Here is a 15,407-nt window from a genome sequence, read left to right as displayed (position 1 = left end):
TTTTTACTTGGAGGGTCTAAGCAGCATTGCTGTTCTCCTGGGTACTTACTTTCAATGGGCAGGCAGGTGCAGGCTAGGGTTTTTGGTTAGAGTAGGCATGTGTCCATGTGTTGTAATGTGTCCCTTATAGAACCAATTGCATTTGGCTACAGCTGCAAAGGAGGTTGATATAGGCCCTTACCGAAGATGGGACTGTATAGAAGCAGGTGACTTATTTGGTCTGGAAGGGTTCCTGACAAATTGAGAAAAAAAAGCCGGTTCTCAGATCCCAAGAGGTCATTTATTTTCTGCAAGTCACCAAATTCACTCCCTTCCAAACATAAAGCTTCTACTCAGTTACTCATATTTTTCGGTACGCAAATGAGAGCGGTGTCACGACTCAGATCTGTGATGTAGGGAGATGCTGTAATGTCACCGCTAAATTACAAGGGGAAATGGCTGGCGATACTAGCAGAGCCTTTGCAGAGTAATTTCAAACTTATCCAAGGACCCACCTAACATTTTACACAGAACCTCTCACACCTCTGCTTAAAACTAGATAACAACTTTCCAAGCATGTGTCCAAACTTCATGAGTGAAGAGGCCTCTTTCTACCATTTGATTTGGCTGTGGCCAAGCATTGCTGTTTTTTGGAGAACTTGGTCGATGCCCCTGGAAAGGGTCAGTGGAAGTAAACAGTTGTTATGCCCTGAGGTATGCGTGCTAGGCCTCATTCCTAAAGAAGGGGAGATTAAGGAGTTTGCTGTTTCATCTTGCAGGGTTACGCTATGGTGAAGCGGTTGCGAGCCAAGAGCTGGTTTGTCGTTTCATTTCCATCACATGCCACATGCCTTTGATAGGTAAGAGGCTGGTGCATCATAGAGCAGAAGGTATAATGTCGCTGGAGTAGAGATGAATGTTCTGTGGCTGTTTCAGTGTAATGGCACATATTGCTTAATGCACTAGTCTTTTCTCCTGACACATACCGCCTTTACATGAAGGCCGTGTTTATGTTGGGATACGCTATATTGTGGCACGAGGGTATGTGAAGGATGCATCCTTTCATGCTTCTTACCAGGAGTGGTGTTGCTTTGGTTGTTCCTGAACAGCTGTTGTTCATTCTGTTATATGCAAGCTGTTACATACTAGTTTAATTGCTCAAGATTTTGTTTTGTTTTTCTCATAAGTCATTTCTGTATGTGATGGCAGTTTCTTAGTTATATGGTATTGCAATCTCAATATGTATGTTGGATGGAAGTTAAATTCATAATATGCAAATTCAATAAATACAACTGAAAAAAGTGCTCGTCTCAGACATGGGCAAAGCCTCCACATCCCAAATTTGAATCCCAGGCCGAGGCCACCGCAGCTGTTTATCATTCTAAGAGAGATGTATTTAGTAATATTACATTGATTGCTAATAACACCTGTTATTACAGTGCTTACAAGTAGGAGGAATTTTGCATTGAACGCTGTATAAGAACACACATTGATTGGAAAGTTTTAGGATAGGCTAGTGAGATTTTAGAGTGTTCTTAAAGTAAAGACATCTGCCTAGGGAATGACAGAAGAGTGCAACTTACGACCACTTGCTTAGTGCTCATTTTGATAATGTTGTACAAGATGAACCCAAAATCATGTTGCAGAGAAGAAAAACGTGTGTTTGCAATCTGGGTTCATAATCCATAACTATTTTTCATGTTCTATTTGAACTAACACCCTTCACAGCAAGCTTGCTTTTTTTGGCAAAATCGAGAAGAGGTCCATACAAAGGGAAGGACACAACGTTGAGAAAAAGAGGCTGAAGAGATTTTGCAAGTCGGTTACTAAGATTTAGTAAGATTAGACAAGTGAGTTTGGGGTAAGGTGATGATGTGGCATAAAGACATGTGGGGTGGGACCAAGCCTGATTTGCATATGGTCTTTCCCTTTCTGTAATGGTTTGGCAGGCTGAATTTGATGTTTTAATATTGCCATCTGTCTCTCCATGCATTTTTGGTCAGAACACCCTTTTTCAAAAAACCTATAAATATGGAAAATGTGGGCTAAAATTGATTGATGAAGAGCATTGTTTGTTTTTCCAGCTTACTGCATCCAACCACATCAGCAATGTCTCTGTGAGCTACAATGTCACAGTGGAGAAGATGAACAAGATGAAAGACTTGGCAGTATTTGGAGTCCCAGCCATCGCAATTCAGGGCTTATCGATCGACTTGACGGCCAGTGTACACATTGACTCTGCTGTGGAAGCATCCTTTCGGTGAGAATTGTTAGTTTTCTGACTGGTAATGTTAGGGTTCTTAAGGGCAAGAGGAATTGTCCATTTATAGACCCAGCTTCAAAGAAAACATGTTAGTGGCTCATGCAGTTCTTATTTCTCACAGTAGACACATCGTATTAAATCAACTTTATTTTAGTATCATTCCAGTTAGAATTTACTTTGAGATAATACATAATTAAGAAAGGGTGGCATTTATGCCCATAATAAAACTATAGAAATTGAGGCAATCAAATTAGCTGAAGTGAGTCTGATATAGATTCCTCCAGTGTTGTTGACCTCTTTTCATTATATATATGTGTATGTGATCCCGAGTATGTAAATGTCTCACTCATCTGAGGGTGTCACTATGTATTGGCTTGGTGGACTCTTTATATGAATATTGATAGTGGCCTTCAATCCTTGGTTGAATGGATGCTTGCTACACCAAGGATTGGCCTTTTCCGGTACAGTGCCCAGGGTGCTGACCTTTCAGAGGAGATAAGGGTCAGCACTCTCGGCACTACACACGAAAAACCCACTTATCACAAAAATAAGAATGCTAGGTCTAACAAGCAGGCGTTTAAGGATTGAAGCTTATCAGCATTTGTATGAACAGTCCAGGCAAGCCAATACATGCTGACACCCAATACACTGGTTTACTAAGGGCCAAGAACACATCTCAGACACATCTGATTTTGCACCCACCAACCTGACCTATGTGATAGCTGAGTTTATTTGTTACCAGATCTGCTAGTTGAAGCCTAAACAGACAGTAAGATTCAAATTAATAATGAAAATTATTTATTTGTTTGAACATTTAGTCATACAGAGTTTGACATAAAACAGAAACTTGTGTTCACTTTAAACCTCCTCTTTCTGCATCAAACATAACTAAGAAGAGCTCTTACAATTATAAAAATCCTCTTCATGGTCCCATAATTACTATAACAATTCGTAAAAAGTGAATTGGCGTATTGGGGACCACTCTTATCTGATGCTCTACACCATGTGCGTATAGAGCCAGTAATAATCCAAGAGCCCTAACATTATCTCTTATCAGACTTACGGCCCTCCAAAGGAGACAGATGTGACCTCTGCCATATCCATGGTACTAGCTCCTGTGCACACGGGGACAGCTGTTTAGAACCTATTATCTGGAATTCATTCTCCCACAACTTCCGGACATGATCAGTGCAGACACTCCAGGCAATGTTTACCTTGGTCACCATGAAGGTGTGTGGGATCGTATCCTTTTTTCTGAAAGCATGTCTATCAACAACAAAGGATTCAAGGGTGGCCAGATTTCACTCACTCATGAGCGTACACAGACTCTCCTTGCTCAGTTAGGCGGACAATTATATGTTATCACACAGAGTCTTTCTTTGCAAACAACATTCGGTCATTACATAGCTATACAAACGTTAGTTCACGGGTACCAATACACACAGATTGGTCATCAAAAACATACACTAATACATGCATATTTTCACATACATTTGTATTTTTTATAATGTTTATTTAGCATAAATCAATTTAGTAACATTGCAAGTATAGCTTTACAAGAAGAAGGGGGCGTGGCCAGTTACAATGCTGTGAGGACGTGAATCTCTCAAGCTTCCGTATGATCCCGACATTGTGATAGTTAGCTCGAGACTGGGAATGATTTGAGACCCTCAGAAGATTGGGGTGCCTACGTGGGTCAAAGAAGACCCTGCACCTCTATTTGGGAGAAGCCAAAAGTGTGGGACACTGATTTTCTCTGAGATCCGCTCAGACTGTCCAGCAGTGTAAAGTGTCACGATGAGTGCGCAGGCATGTCGCAGTGTCCTGAAAACGATAGAGGGCCTGGCGATTGCACTGACTGACCGACTATACAGGAGCGTCTGGCTGCTGATGAGGGATGGAGTGATCAGTGGTACGGAGGTGCAAATTCTGATAGAAACAGTTGTGACCTGAATACAGGGCACTGGCCTAATGGCCCCAAGGTATCAGCACACAGCATGGACGGCAGATTAGCCCTGTGATTGGATCAGAGAGAGAGCGGGAAAAAGAGATCAGCGAACCGCTGGTGCCTGCGTCTGGACCACAGCCCAGAAGGGAGAGTGTTGGTATAGGTGGGAATACGCTGACACATAAGGAAACCAGAAAACTTGAAGGCAGCACACGGCTGGACTGGAAGATCTGCCGGATTACAGGAAGTGGAGATATTGCGGATTTCCCGGAATCTCCATAAAGCTGTGCCTGGGCCTGAGTACCACAACAACTGCCACAGGGTTCCTGCTGTGACATGGCACAGGCCTGGCTTGTGTGGACCAAATATAAGGCTGGAACCGACTTGGTGGAGAGAGATGTGTTCCACGGACAAGGCTCTACATATCTTTGGGAGGACAGGTAGGTTTGTACATTTTTCCTCATGGGGCTAGAGTGGGACCTGGTGGCACTAACGCCAAGGGGTGCATGCTTGGGCTACACACGGACAAGAACTCAATTCCCCTGAAAGTGCTATTTACCCTTCCCCTGCCGAGACGAACTGGGCTACATCATTATTGCCAGCTACACTGATTGTAAACTGGATCAATGCCGGATCCTAAATCTGGGGCGATAGCCAAACGATGTAATTCATTCTTTACGCAGAAACAAGTATATAGGGGAGATCGCTCTGCGAAGGGAGATCCGGGTCAGATTCTGGGAGGATAGGGGAGTAGCCATGGGAGGTGATATGTTCATGAATGGATCAGTATTACCATTTACGGAGATGGTATTTGAAGATGGCCTACACCCAGGCCAATTCTTGGGCTATATGATGCTAGTGCAAACAGCAGAATCCTGATGGCACGACCTACTGAAGGAACCTGCAGCTGATGAAGTGCTTGAGTTAATGTATGAGCTGTCGGAGGGTGGGAGATATGTTTCAGGTTTATATAGGACCTTGTTATCGGGGTTCGGGGAAGGGGAACTGAAAGTGAATGCTCTCTGGGAATTTCATATTGGCACGATCAAAACAGAGGAAGAATGGGATAAAGCACTGATATATGTACACAAGGTCTCCAGAAACCCCAGACACTGGTTGGTCCAACTACACGCAGGGGTGCATAACTGGTTGTCGCAGAGGGCTGAATGTAACTTTGAAGCTGCGTTCAGGGGGCGGGACTACTAATGTATGGCATGGAGCGGGGAAAGGGGATCGCATGAGATGATCAAGGGAGTGAAGCAAGGACAATGAAAAGGAAATAGACAAACCGTCCTGGTCATGAAGACGCAAGCCTCAGAGAGTAAGTACTGTGACGAAGAAGAACTCTCTCTGTCTCTCTCTCACTCTCTTTCTGGCTTTCTTTCTTGCCCCTCTTGCTCTCTTTCGCGCTCTCTATATTACTATTTCTGTCTCTCTCTTTTTGTCTTTCTATCACTTCCCTTCTTCTCTCTGTCTCTCCATCCCTGTTACTATTTCTGTCTCTCCTTCTCTTTCTGTCTTTCTTTCTCTCCCATAGTCCTCTCTCTCCCTATGTTACTATTTCTCTCCCTTTCTGCCTTTCCCCATCTCCACATGTTACTATTTCTGTCTCTCTTTTTCTGTCTTTCTATTTCTTCCCTTCTTCCTCTGTCTCCCTGTTACTATTTCTGTCGCTCTTTCGTTTTGTATTTCTTTTTCTCTCCTCTTCCTCTCTATCAATGTTACTATTTCTTTCACTCTCTCTCTGTCTTTCTTTCCTCTTCTCGCTCTCCCTATGTTACTATTTTTGTCTTTCTTTCTCTCCCCTCTTCCTCTTTCTCTCTCTCTCTGTCACTATTTCTCTCTCTTTCTATCTCTCCCTTCTCTTCCCTCTACCACCCGCTCACTCTCTCGTATGTCTTTGGGCCACATTCTGAGTTCGGAAGTAACCGTGCCGGTGCTACTGGCAGGGTGCCGCCGGACCCGTAATGATTTACCGGCGCTTGACTTCCCGGTTACATCGGGGGATTACAACCCCGGCGGTCCGGATAGTCAGGCACCAGCAAATGTCAAGTCCCCATTCCCATAGAGTCCTATAGGAAATACCTATAGGACTCTATGGGAATGGGGACCACAGAAGCAAATAACGTTGCCAGTGCTAGCGTGAAAACTATGCGGGCGGGTGCCGTTCCAGCCGGCAGGTCATACCTTCTGGGCGGGATGGCACCCGCTCGCAGAATTGTAATATGCCGGTCCGGAAACAACGGTGCCAGTAAGCTTACTGGAACCGTTGTTTCCGGACCAGCATAGTTGTAATGGGGACCTTTGTCTTTCTTCTTCTCTATCTTGGCATGGGTAGTATAGCTCAGTGGCAACATGCTTGTCTTGGAAACAAGACGACGCAAAGCAACACAGGTTCGAATCCCTGGTCCGCGCTTAGAAACCTCTTTGGTATTAAGCGCGTTCTAAAAAAATATTATTATTGTTCCCTCTCTCACTTGCTTCTCCTTAACTCTCCCAATATCTTTGTTGTTCTTTTCTGTATCTAACTCCCACACTCAGTCCACTCTCACATTATCACCCTTTCGCTCTCCTCTCTCACACACACATTGCTATACCGAGGGGGGTCAGGGAGCATTTTGCTTGATGGGCCAGGTTGTGGCTACGCCACCTCTTGTAAGCAACACTCCAGGAGCTTGCTCGAACCTACCTCTCAGTGCCACCCACACCCCCCTGCAGTCCACCGTTATACCCCATGTTCCCCAATTTCTCCCGCGAGAGTTCTTCCACATGTGGCAGGTCTGCCGCGGTTCATGCACACCCTCCGGTGTTGCGCTGTCCTGTGTGGTTGGTCTGCTTTGCACGACTACCACATGACTATTCCTCCCTTCGAGCGGTCCTCTCTGATAGGCAGACAGAGTCTAGGAGCTTTGTGTCTGACGGCACAATTTAAAGTAGCATAATAAATTGGTTAAACTTTTTTTCCAACACCGGACACCCAGGCCTCATGGGTCATTCCTCTTGGACTGACCCAAAAAAAGGAACCATTGCCACGCAAGTGCATGCAAATCTACTTTTGCATCGGCATGTGTGCAAGTCTAACAACAAGTGCAGCAAAATAGGTTCATGCAGCAAATTAAATGAATAAATTAATGTATCACAAAAAATCAATTATTTATGTTCATGGAACAAAGAAATGCTCACGGGAAGTTCCTGGAATGTAGCACCATATGTTCCGCAATGGCAAGACATTTTTGTTGCTTTTATTGCCAAAACAGTAAGGAACGTAAACAAAGATCATCTATCGCCAGGGTATAAGTCTTTTATCAGTACAGACAGGAACAGTGCCTGTGCCTTTCAAATGAAAGGTGCCTCCAGCCTCAGAGGAGGGCCCCCAGCAACTGCCCCGGTATTGCCAGTCATAAATCTAATAACACAATTTCTGATGTTTGTTAATCTGCTTAGAATCACATGCTGTGCATAGGTCTGACATCCAGTGGTCACTGCGGAGTATTGCATTTTGTTTTTCGTAGTCGAAAAGGGACGTCGACAAGGCGTGTTTGAAATACTATCCCTATAGTGACGTGCATTGTACCCACAATCCCTCACGCGTCGAGGTCCCTCAGATTGTTTTTTTCCGCCCAGCTACTGGTCGCCTTTACGCGGAGCTCCTCGAGAGACATTGCAGATTTCATCTCCTCGACCTTCGGTCGTTTTCCTATTTAATATATAACACATCGATCCCTCCCTCGACGCAGTTGTGAAGCTGTCTCCGCCGAGCAAGATCTTCGACGGAGGGGACGAGCGGAGGAGATTCTTCGGCGTTGCCGAACACGTGGCCTGGCCTCGCAGGCCAAATACAGTAGGGAGAGTGGGGTCGTGGGACATCTCTGGTTCTTTTCTGAGAATGCCTTTCCTTTTCCCCCTTCCTTTCCCTTGGGGTCGTTATCACGATTTATTGCCTCGGCTATGGAGAGGACACCCTTTAGGTTTTGCCCGCTTTGCAAGGGCAAGTTTACTTGGAAGGACAAGCATTCACGGTGTAACCGCTGCTTGCCCCTCGATCACAAAGAGGAGGGTTGCACGGCTTGTCGGCTTCTTAAGCCAAAGACTCTAAAAGACCGTAGGGTCAAGAGGTGGGCGGCGTACGCTATGTCGAAGGCCGATTCTTCACCCGCCGCTGCTACCACCGACAGTGACGAGGAACATGATAACACGACCTCCGCTACGGAAGTCGTAGACCCCTCTAAAGAGCGCTCGCGCTCTTCGTCGTCTGTCCCCGGCCCCGACGGGCTCGGCTCACGCCCTGCTTATGGGGATGAACACCCCGGCGACACTGACGCACACGATACCACACATAAGCACACAACCCATGGCTCTTCTTCGTCAAAAACGAAGAAAGCATCAGTGCCCAAGGAGACGCAGGTTCCACCGGCGGCCTCCTCGGACCGTTCAGGTTCGAAGCCCCTCTCGCAGCCGCGACCAGCGACTGGGCTTTCGTCAAATAAGGGCGCCGCCCCCAAACCATCGGCCGGAGTGCACCAGCAGAGAGCGCACGCCGCCGTAGAACGATCGACACCCGTAACGTCGAAACCACAGCCCTCCGCTAACAAACGAGTCGCAGAGAGCTTGGCGAGGATCATTGTAGCCGACGCCCAGAAGTGTACGCCGAAAGACACGTCGAGCGCTACGCAAAGGTCGAAAGACACGCCGAAAAAGCCCGAAGAAAGACAGGGACTACCCCCTTCAGTCCCCAGCACACCGGAAGGCTTTTCGGAAGGCGACGGGACACTTTCCTCGACGTTATGGGAGAGGTCGAGCCGTTTTCAGCTAGATGACACTAATTTTCCCCCGCTAGACCGCTCAGGGGTACCCCATGAAACCATGGAAAGGCTCCATCTCTGCATGGAGAGAATGGAGAGGTTTATGAAGACCCAGAACCCTCCTACTCCCAAGAGAACAAGAGAAGGGCCTCAGGAGGACCCCAGGGCCAAATATCCGAGACTATTCAATCCCCAGCAGGACACAGTCTCAGATTTCCATAATGTGTATGACCTCACTGGTGAGGAACAATACTTGGAGGAGGAGGATGAATTTGTGGACGATGAAGAGGGACAGAACCAGGAGGAAGGTCTGGAAGACAGCCCAGACATGGTAGGAGAAGGCTTCAGAGAAAATCCAGGAGAAGGACCTTCTCATCCCTGGCAATCCCCATCAGTATATTCGGACACTGATGTCCTGAACCTAAATCCTCCTGACAATTCACCTGTTAGAAACACGTCTCCCATTGACGATCAGCCCACATTCAATGCCCTGTTGCGCAGAGCAGCAGCACATTTCGAACTGGACACTGGGGAGATCTCTCCTGAAATAGACTTTGTGGAAAGAGTAATTAAGGAGAAACCCCCGGTCAGCCAGACCATTCCCCTCCTCGCTTCAGTGAAGAGAAGAATCATCCCTTCGCTATCCACACCCGCACTAATCAGAGGAGTTAATCAAAGAATTGAAAACCTTTTCACTCCTTCACCCTCAGACCCGCTGTACATCATGGGACATTCCATTCCGGATTCCCTTGTAGTAACTAATACAAGGAAGAGGGCAGGGGTGCCGCTGTCCACCAGCGAGGCACCACCTGACAAGGAGGGCAAGAGGTTATATGCCCTTGCAAAGAGAGTCACATCCTCGGCTGCCTTTTCGGCAAGAATTGCGAACAACAATTCTTTGCTAGCTAGCTACGCAGACGCGCAGTGGGCCAAACTGCGCAAAGACGCCGAAGAAGCGCCGGAACCACTACTTACACGCCTGCTATCAACTATTGGCGAAGGAACCCAGGTCAACCAGAGTATTGTAAAGAACTCTCTGGATACTGCAGAGACAGCGGGACGTTCCCTGGTTCAGGGAATACTCCTAAAACGCCATGTATGGCTGCGCAACTCAGGGTTCAAACCGGAGACACAGGCGTCTTTAATAAATAAACCTATTGAAGACTCAAACCTCTTCGGGAAAGCGGTGGATGAGGCTCTGGAGATGGCTAAAAAAGAGTTTGATACTATCAAAACTCTTGACCAGATCTCTAAGCCCACTACCAGACGCGGCTATGGCAACAAACGCTTTTTTCGTGGCCAACGCCAACAGCAGAATCAGCAGCAACAGTACCCTGCCACCAATTACCAGACCAATAGTGGGCAGTACAGCCAAAGAGGCCAGTGCCGTGGCAAAGGGAGAGGTCGGGGGTCCACCCCCAGAGGCTCCCAAGCCCTCAATAACACCAAGTGACGCGAAGATTCGCGTCCCCTCCCATGCAACATCCTTTCTTCCAGCATGGGAGGGAATAACGTCAGACCGCTGGGTACTTTCCACCGTAGCCCACGGATACTGCATCGAATTCAACGGTTCCCCAACATACAGACCCCCGAGGGAACAACGCATGACACCGAATCACCTTGCCATCCTTCTCCAAGAAGTACAACTACTGCTGGAAAAAGGAGCCATAGAGGTCGTGCCTCTATCTCAGGTAACGGAAGGTATTTATTCAGTGTACTTCCTTGTACCCAAAAAGGATCTAACCATGCGCCCTGTATTAGATCTGCGCCCAGCGAACAAGTTTATCAAACCCCAGAAGTTTCGTATGGTGACCTTACAGGAAGTGATCCCACTGCTATCACAGGGAGATTACATGACAACATTGGACATGAAAGATGCATACTTTCTTATTTTAATGTTGCCAGCGCACAGAAGATACCTCAGGTTCATGATAGAGGGCAAACACTACCAGTTCAGAGTGCTACCCTTCGGCATAGCATCGGCACCAAGGGTATTCACGAAGGTACTGGCAGTGGCAGCGGCCCACCTGCGCAGGTTGTCCATCCCAGTTTACCCTTACCTCGACGACTGGCTCATAACTGGGGATTCTTACGAAACATGCTTCTCCAATACCCAAAAGACTGTAGACCTTTTGTTCCAGTTGGGCTTCTCCATCAACAAAAAGAAGTCCAGCCTAGACCCCAGCCAAATCAAACAATTCGTAGGGACTCTAATTCAATCAAAGGATGGCCTCGTCTTCCCCTCCAACGAGAGGGTCCAAAACATGCTGTTTCAGATCCCTCAATATGTGACCGGTCGAGAGGTGACGGTACGCAAAGCAATGCGCTTGCTAGGCATGATGGCGTCGTGTATTTATTTGGTACCTCACGCGCGCCTGCGCCCTATGCAAGAGTGGCTCAACAGCCAGTGGTGTCAGGCCAGCGGACTATGGGACGATCTAGTGTGGTCTCGCAGGCCTTGGTTCTCTCGCTACGGTGGTGGACACAGGAAAACCTGGAAAGAGGGAAACCCTTTGCCACACCCGCGGCGGAAGCCACTCTAACCACAGACGCATCCCTCACAGGATGGGGGGCTCACCTATCCCATCAGACTGCTCACAGAGTGTGGACTCCGAACGTAGCATCCAAACACATAAATCTACTGGAGCTACTAGCTGTGTTCAAGGCGCTAAAAGCCTTCCAGGAACACCTACAAGGCAAGACTGTGTTGGTCCTTACAGACAGCACCACAGCCATGTACTACATCAACAAGCAGGGGGGCACCCACTCTCCAGGACTGTCCAAACTGGCCCAAAATATATGGAAGTGGGCTCTCAAACAAAACATGTTCCTACTGTCACAACATGTACCAGGGGAACTCAATCTGCTGGCAGACAAACTCAGCAGAGATTTCCCCCTGCCCGAAGAGTACGAATGGCGACTGCACGAAGACATCGTCTTCAACGTCTTCACACAATGGGGATTCCCAGAAATAGACCTGTTTGCAACCCTGGAGAACTCACAATGCCAAAGTTACGCCTCCAGGTACCCCCAGAACCAATCCAAGGGGAACGGTCTGTCGATGCAATGGTCAGGGAAATTTGTTTACGCTTTTCCCCCGACTCCCCTTCTCAACAAGGTGGTGCACAAGATGCACCAGGAACAAGTGACCATGATACTGGTGGCCCCAATGTGGGCCCGACAGCCATGGTTCGCTCACTTGATGGAGATGTCTCTATCTCCCCCAGTGAAACTCCCCTGCCCTTACAACATGCTGTCACAAGACAAGGGCAGGACTCCGCATCCATGCCCCCAGACCATGAACTTAGCAGCTTGGCTCCTGAGATCATAGAATTCGGACATCTACAGCTCCCGCAGAGATGCATGGACATCCTCAGGGAAGCCAGAAAACCTAACACTCGCCACTGCTATTCTAGCAAGTGGAAGAGATTTGTCATCTGGTGCAGAGGAAAAAGCATCAACCCGATTGACTGCTCTCCCACACATATTGTTCTATACCTGACCCACTTACTGGATTCAGGTCTAGTGTTCAATTCCATTAAAGTCCACCTAGCGGCACTTTCTGCATACACCACTTCCCAACTCAAAGTGTCGTGGTGGAAGATCCCTGTTATAAAGGCCTTCATGGAGGGAGTAAAGAGAATACACCCCCCGATAGCTGACCCAACTCCCGGACGGGACCTTAACGTGGTACTTACCAGACTCATGAGCTCACCATTCGAACCCATGCACAAAGCATCTCTTAAACACCTCACTCTTAAGACTGCTTTTCTAATAGCTATCACCTCCATCAGGAGAGTAAGTGAACTACAGGCTCTTTCTGTTCTAGACCCCTTAGTTACAGTTCACAGAGATAAGGTGGTTCTACGCACGCACTCAAGGTTTGCTCCGAAATTCATCTCGAAATTCCACGTAAACCAGTCTATAGAACTGCCAACGTTCTTTCAAAATCCTTCCAACTTGGGAGAAAAAACTCTGCACACACTAGATGTGCGAAGAGCGGTCATGTTCTACATGGAAAGAACCAGACCACTGAGGAAGACTAATCAGTTCTTCGTCTCGGTGGCAGCAGGAAGAGAAGGGGATGCAGTTTCAAAGTCCACTATTTCTAGATGGATTGTTCAATGCATCACTCTCTGCTATACTCTTGCTAAGAGAGAACTGCCCTTTAAGCCAAGAGCACACTCTACTCGAGGCACGGGGGCGTCCATGGCATTCATTGCAAATGTTCCCCTTGAGTCCATCTGCAAAGCGGCTACCTGGAGTTCTGTGCACACCTTTACAAAACACTACTGTCTAGATGCACACTCCAGATCTGACTCCCAGGTGGGACAGGCAGTATTAAGACATCTTTTCTCTACTGTTCCTTCTCATAACCCACCGCCAACTCCGGGTACTGCTCGCTAGTCTATGCACAGCATGTGATTCTAAGCAGATTAACAAACATCAGAAGACAATGCATTACTTACCGTAAAAGCATTTCTGATGGTTGTATCTGCTTAGATTCACATGCGCCCACCCTTCCTTCCCGCTCGGATGGAAGGAACATAGACTTCCTTTTATATCTCTCTTTTCTGTACTCACTCACGTCTAGAAGGCTCCCTCAGGGCAGAAAAATACAAACAGAGGGACCTCGACGCGTGAGGGATTGTGGGTACAACGCACGTCATTATAGGGATAGTATTTCAGACACGACTTGTCGACGTCCCTTTTCGACTATGAAAAACAAAATGCAATACTCCGCAGTGACCACTGGATGTCGGACCTATGCACAGCATGTGAATCTAAGCAGATACAACCATCAGAAATGCTTTTACGGTAAGTAATGCATTGTCATATTCCTTCACATGCTACTCACGCTCTGGGGTTTACAGTGTGTAATTTGCAGCGCTGGCCTTACAAAATGCGTTGGCTGAGCCCGTCAAGCTGTCACTTCCATTGGGGAAACAGAATTGTCACCTTGTTGCCTTACAACACTGGTTCCTCCAGGTCAGCCACTTGCTTACACAGAAGGATTCATTGCTACACACTGGCATTCAGTGTTTCAGCTGCCGGCTGAGTAGCAATGAATCCTTCTTTGTAAGCAAGTGGCTGACAGCTGCCTGCTGGTTCGCCCTCTCGTGATAATTGGTGGCTATTAACCTTATCTTTATCTCCGCTGGGGTAACTAATCTCAAATGGATAACAGATACCTGCCAATTAGGTATACATTCTCAGCCTAGTGCCCATAGACATGTGACTAAATTGTTTGATTTAGCATGCTTGCTGGCGAAGCGAAGGGTGGCCATGGCCTGGAAGAAAATGACAGGAACACAGTAGTGTGTCCTGTGGTGGTTGGATTTACAGGGGTGGTCTGCGGTGGACTATGGTGTGGTACAGAGACATATATAAAAATATGTAAGATACTAATGATAATGTATTGGCATGGAATGCTTTGTTTTAGCCTTCAGATGACTTACCACCGTGAACGCCTTTTATGCCTGTTCATTATAGATGTTTGCAATGTGGGCTTAATGTGTGAGGATAGGTGCTGGTGGAATTTATCTAGTGCTTCGCTGGCGGAGTGCATGGACGACAGATACTAGCAGTTAAACGGTGGATACCTCCCTGTGGCATATGTTAGATTAGACATGTAGCATTTATTGTTGTTAATGTTATACAGGGTGCTGGAATGAGCAATCCTGACCACTATATTGTTCAATTGTCAATGAAAATGGAAATACATTAAAATAAATGCAAATTAAAAAAAGCTTTACAAGTGGAATCACCAGCACATACATCATAGAATTACAAAGTAGAAGCACAAAAATGCATAAGGGAAGAAGTAAGAACAGCTGATAAACTATACCACTAAATATTGAAGAATGAAGGTAGCATAACCAAACAATAGCGAAATGTCTGCTCCCCGAGTCAGGTCTTCAAGGCTTTCCTAAAAGGCAGAAGTCCAGTATTTTATCAGGGACCAATTGGAAGCTTGTTCCAACAGGTAATATAATATCACGAAAAGGAGCACTTCAAAGAGACCTTTTTTGAATTTGGTATCTGGATTAAAGCGCTATATAAATAATAATAAAATACAAAAAATACAAATACAAAATATAAACAAAACCGGTTCTTGCTCCTTAAACATTAGACACCTCCCGAGATTTTGAGATAAATAGATCTTTTAAAATTCACCTCTATGTAAGAGAGGCTGATGGCTTTAAACATAATCCTTGGTACAAGAGCCAAACAGTATTTCTTTAGAGTGGTAGGGATGCAGTCAAGTTTCCTGCCTCAGGATATCAGACTGACTACAACATAGGCCTCAGAGGAGTGGGACATTTACAGTCATGATCACACACACACATATAAATACAATGAAAATCACATACACAAACACCAGATGACAAGCAGTGATGAAAATATCCATCAT

At 46.6% G+C, this 15,407-nt stretch overlaps 1 protein-coding gene across 1 annotated transcript in view; it reads left to right on the top strand.

Annotated features, from left to right (window-relative positions):
• The window catches only part of PKD1 (polycystin 1, transient receptor potential channel interacting), a 1,742,473-nt gene that overhangs the window by 510,587 nt on the left and 1,216,479 nt on the right, over positions 1-15,407 (top strand). The window contains exon 13 of the mRNA XM_069647332.1: positions 2,064-2,239. Coding sequence (XP_069503433.1) covers positions 2,064-2,239 — 176 coding nt within the window. The remainder of the gene's footprint in view (positions 1-2,063; positions 2,240-15,407) is intronic.

Source organism: Ambystoma mexicanum, chromosome 2q (assembly GCF_040938575.1).
Source record: "Ambystoma mexicanum isolate Mex_15411 chromosome 2q, UKY_AmexF1_1, whole genome shotgun sequence".
Classification (NCBI taxonomy): domain Eukaryota; kingdom Metazoa; phylum Chordata; class Amphibia; order Caudata; family Ambystomatidae; genus Ambystoma; species Ambystoma mexicanum.
Note: the sequence above shows the minus strand (reverse complement) of the source record. Positions and strands in the feature narration are given on the sequence as shown.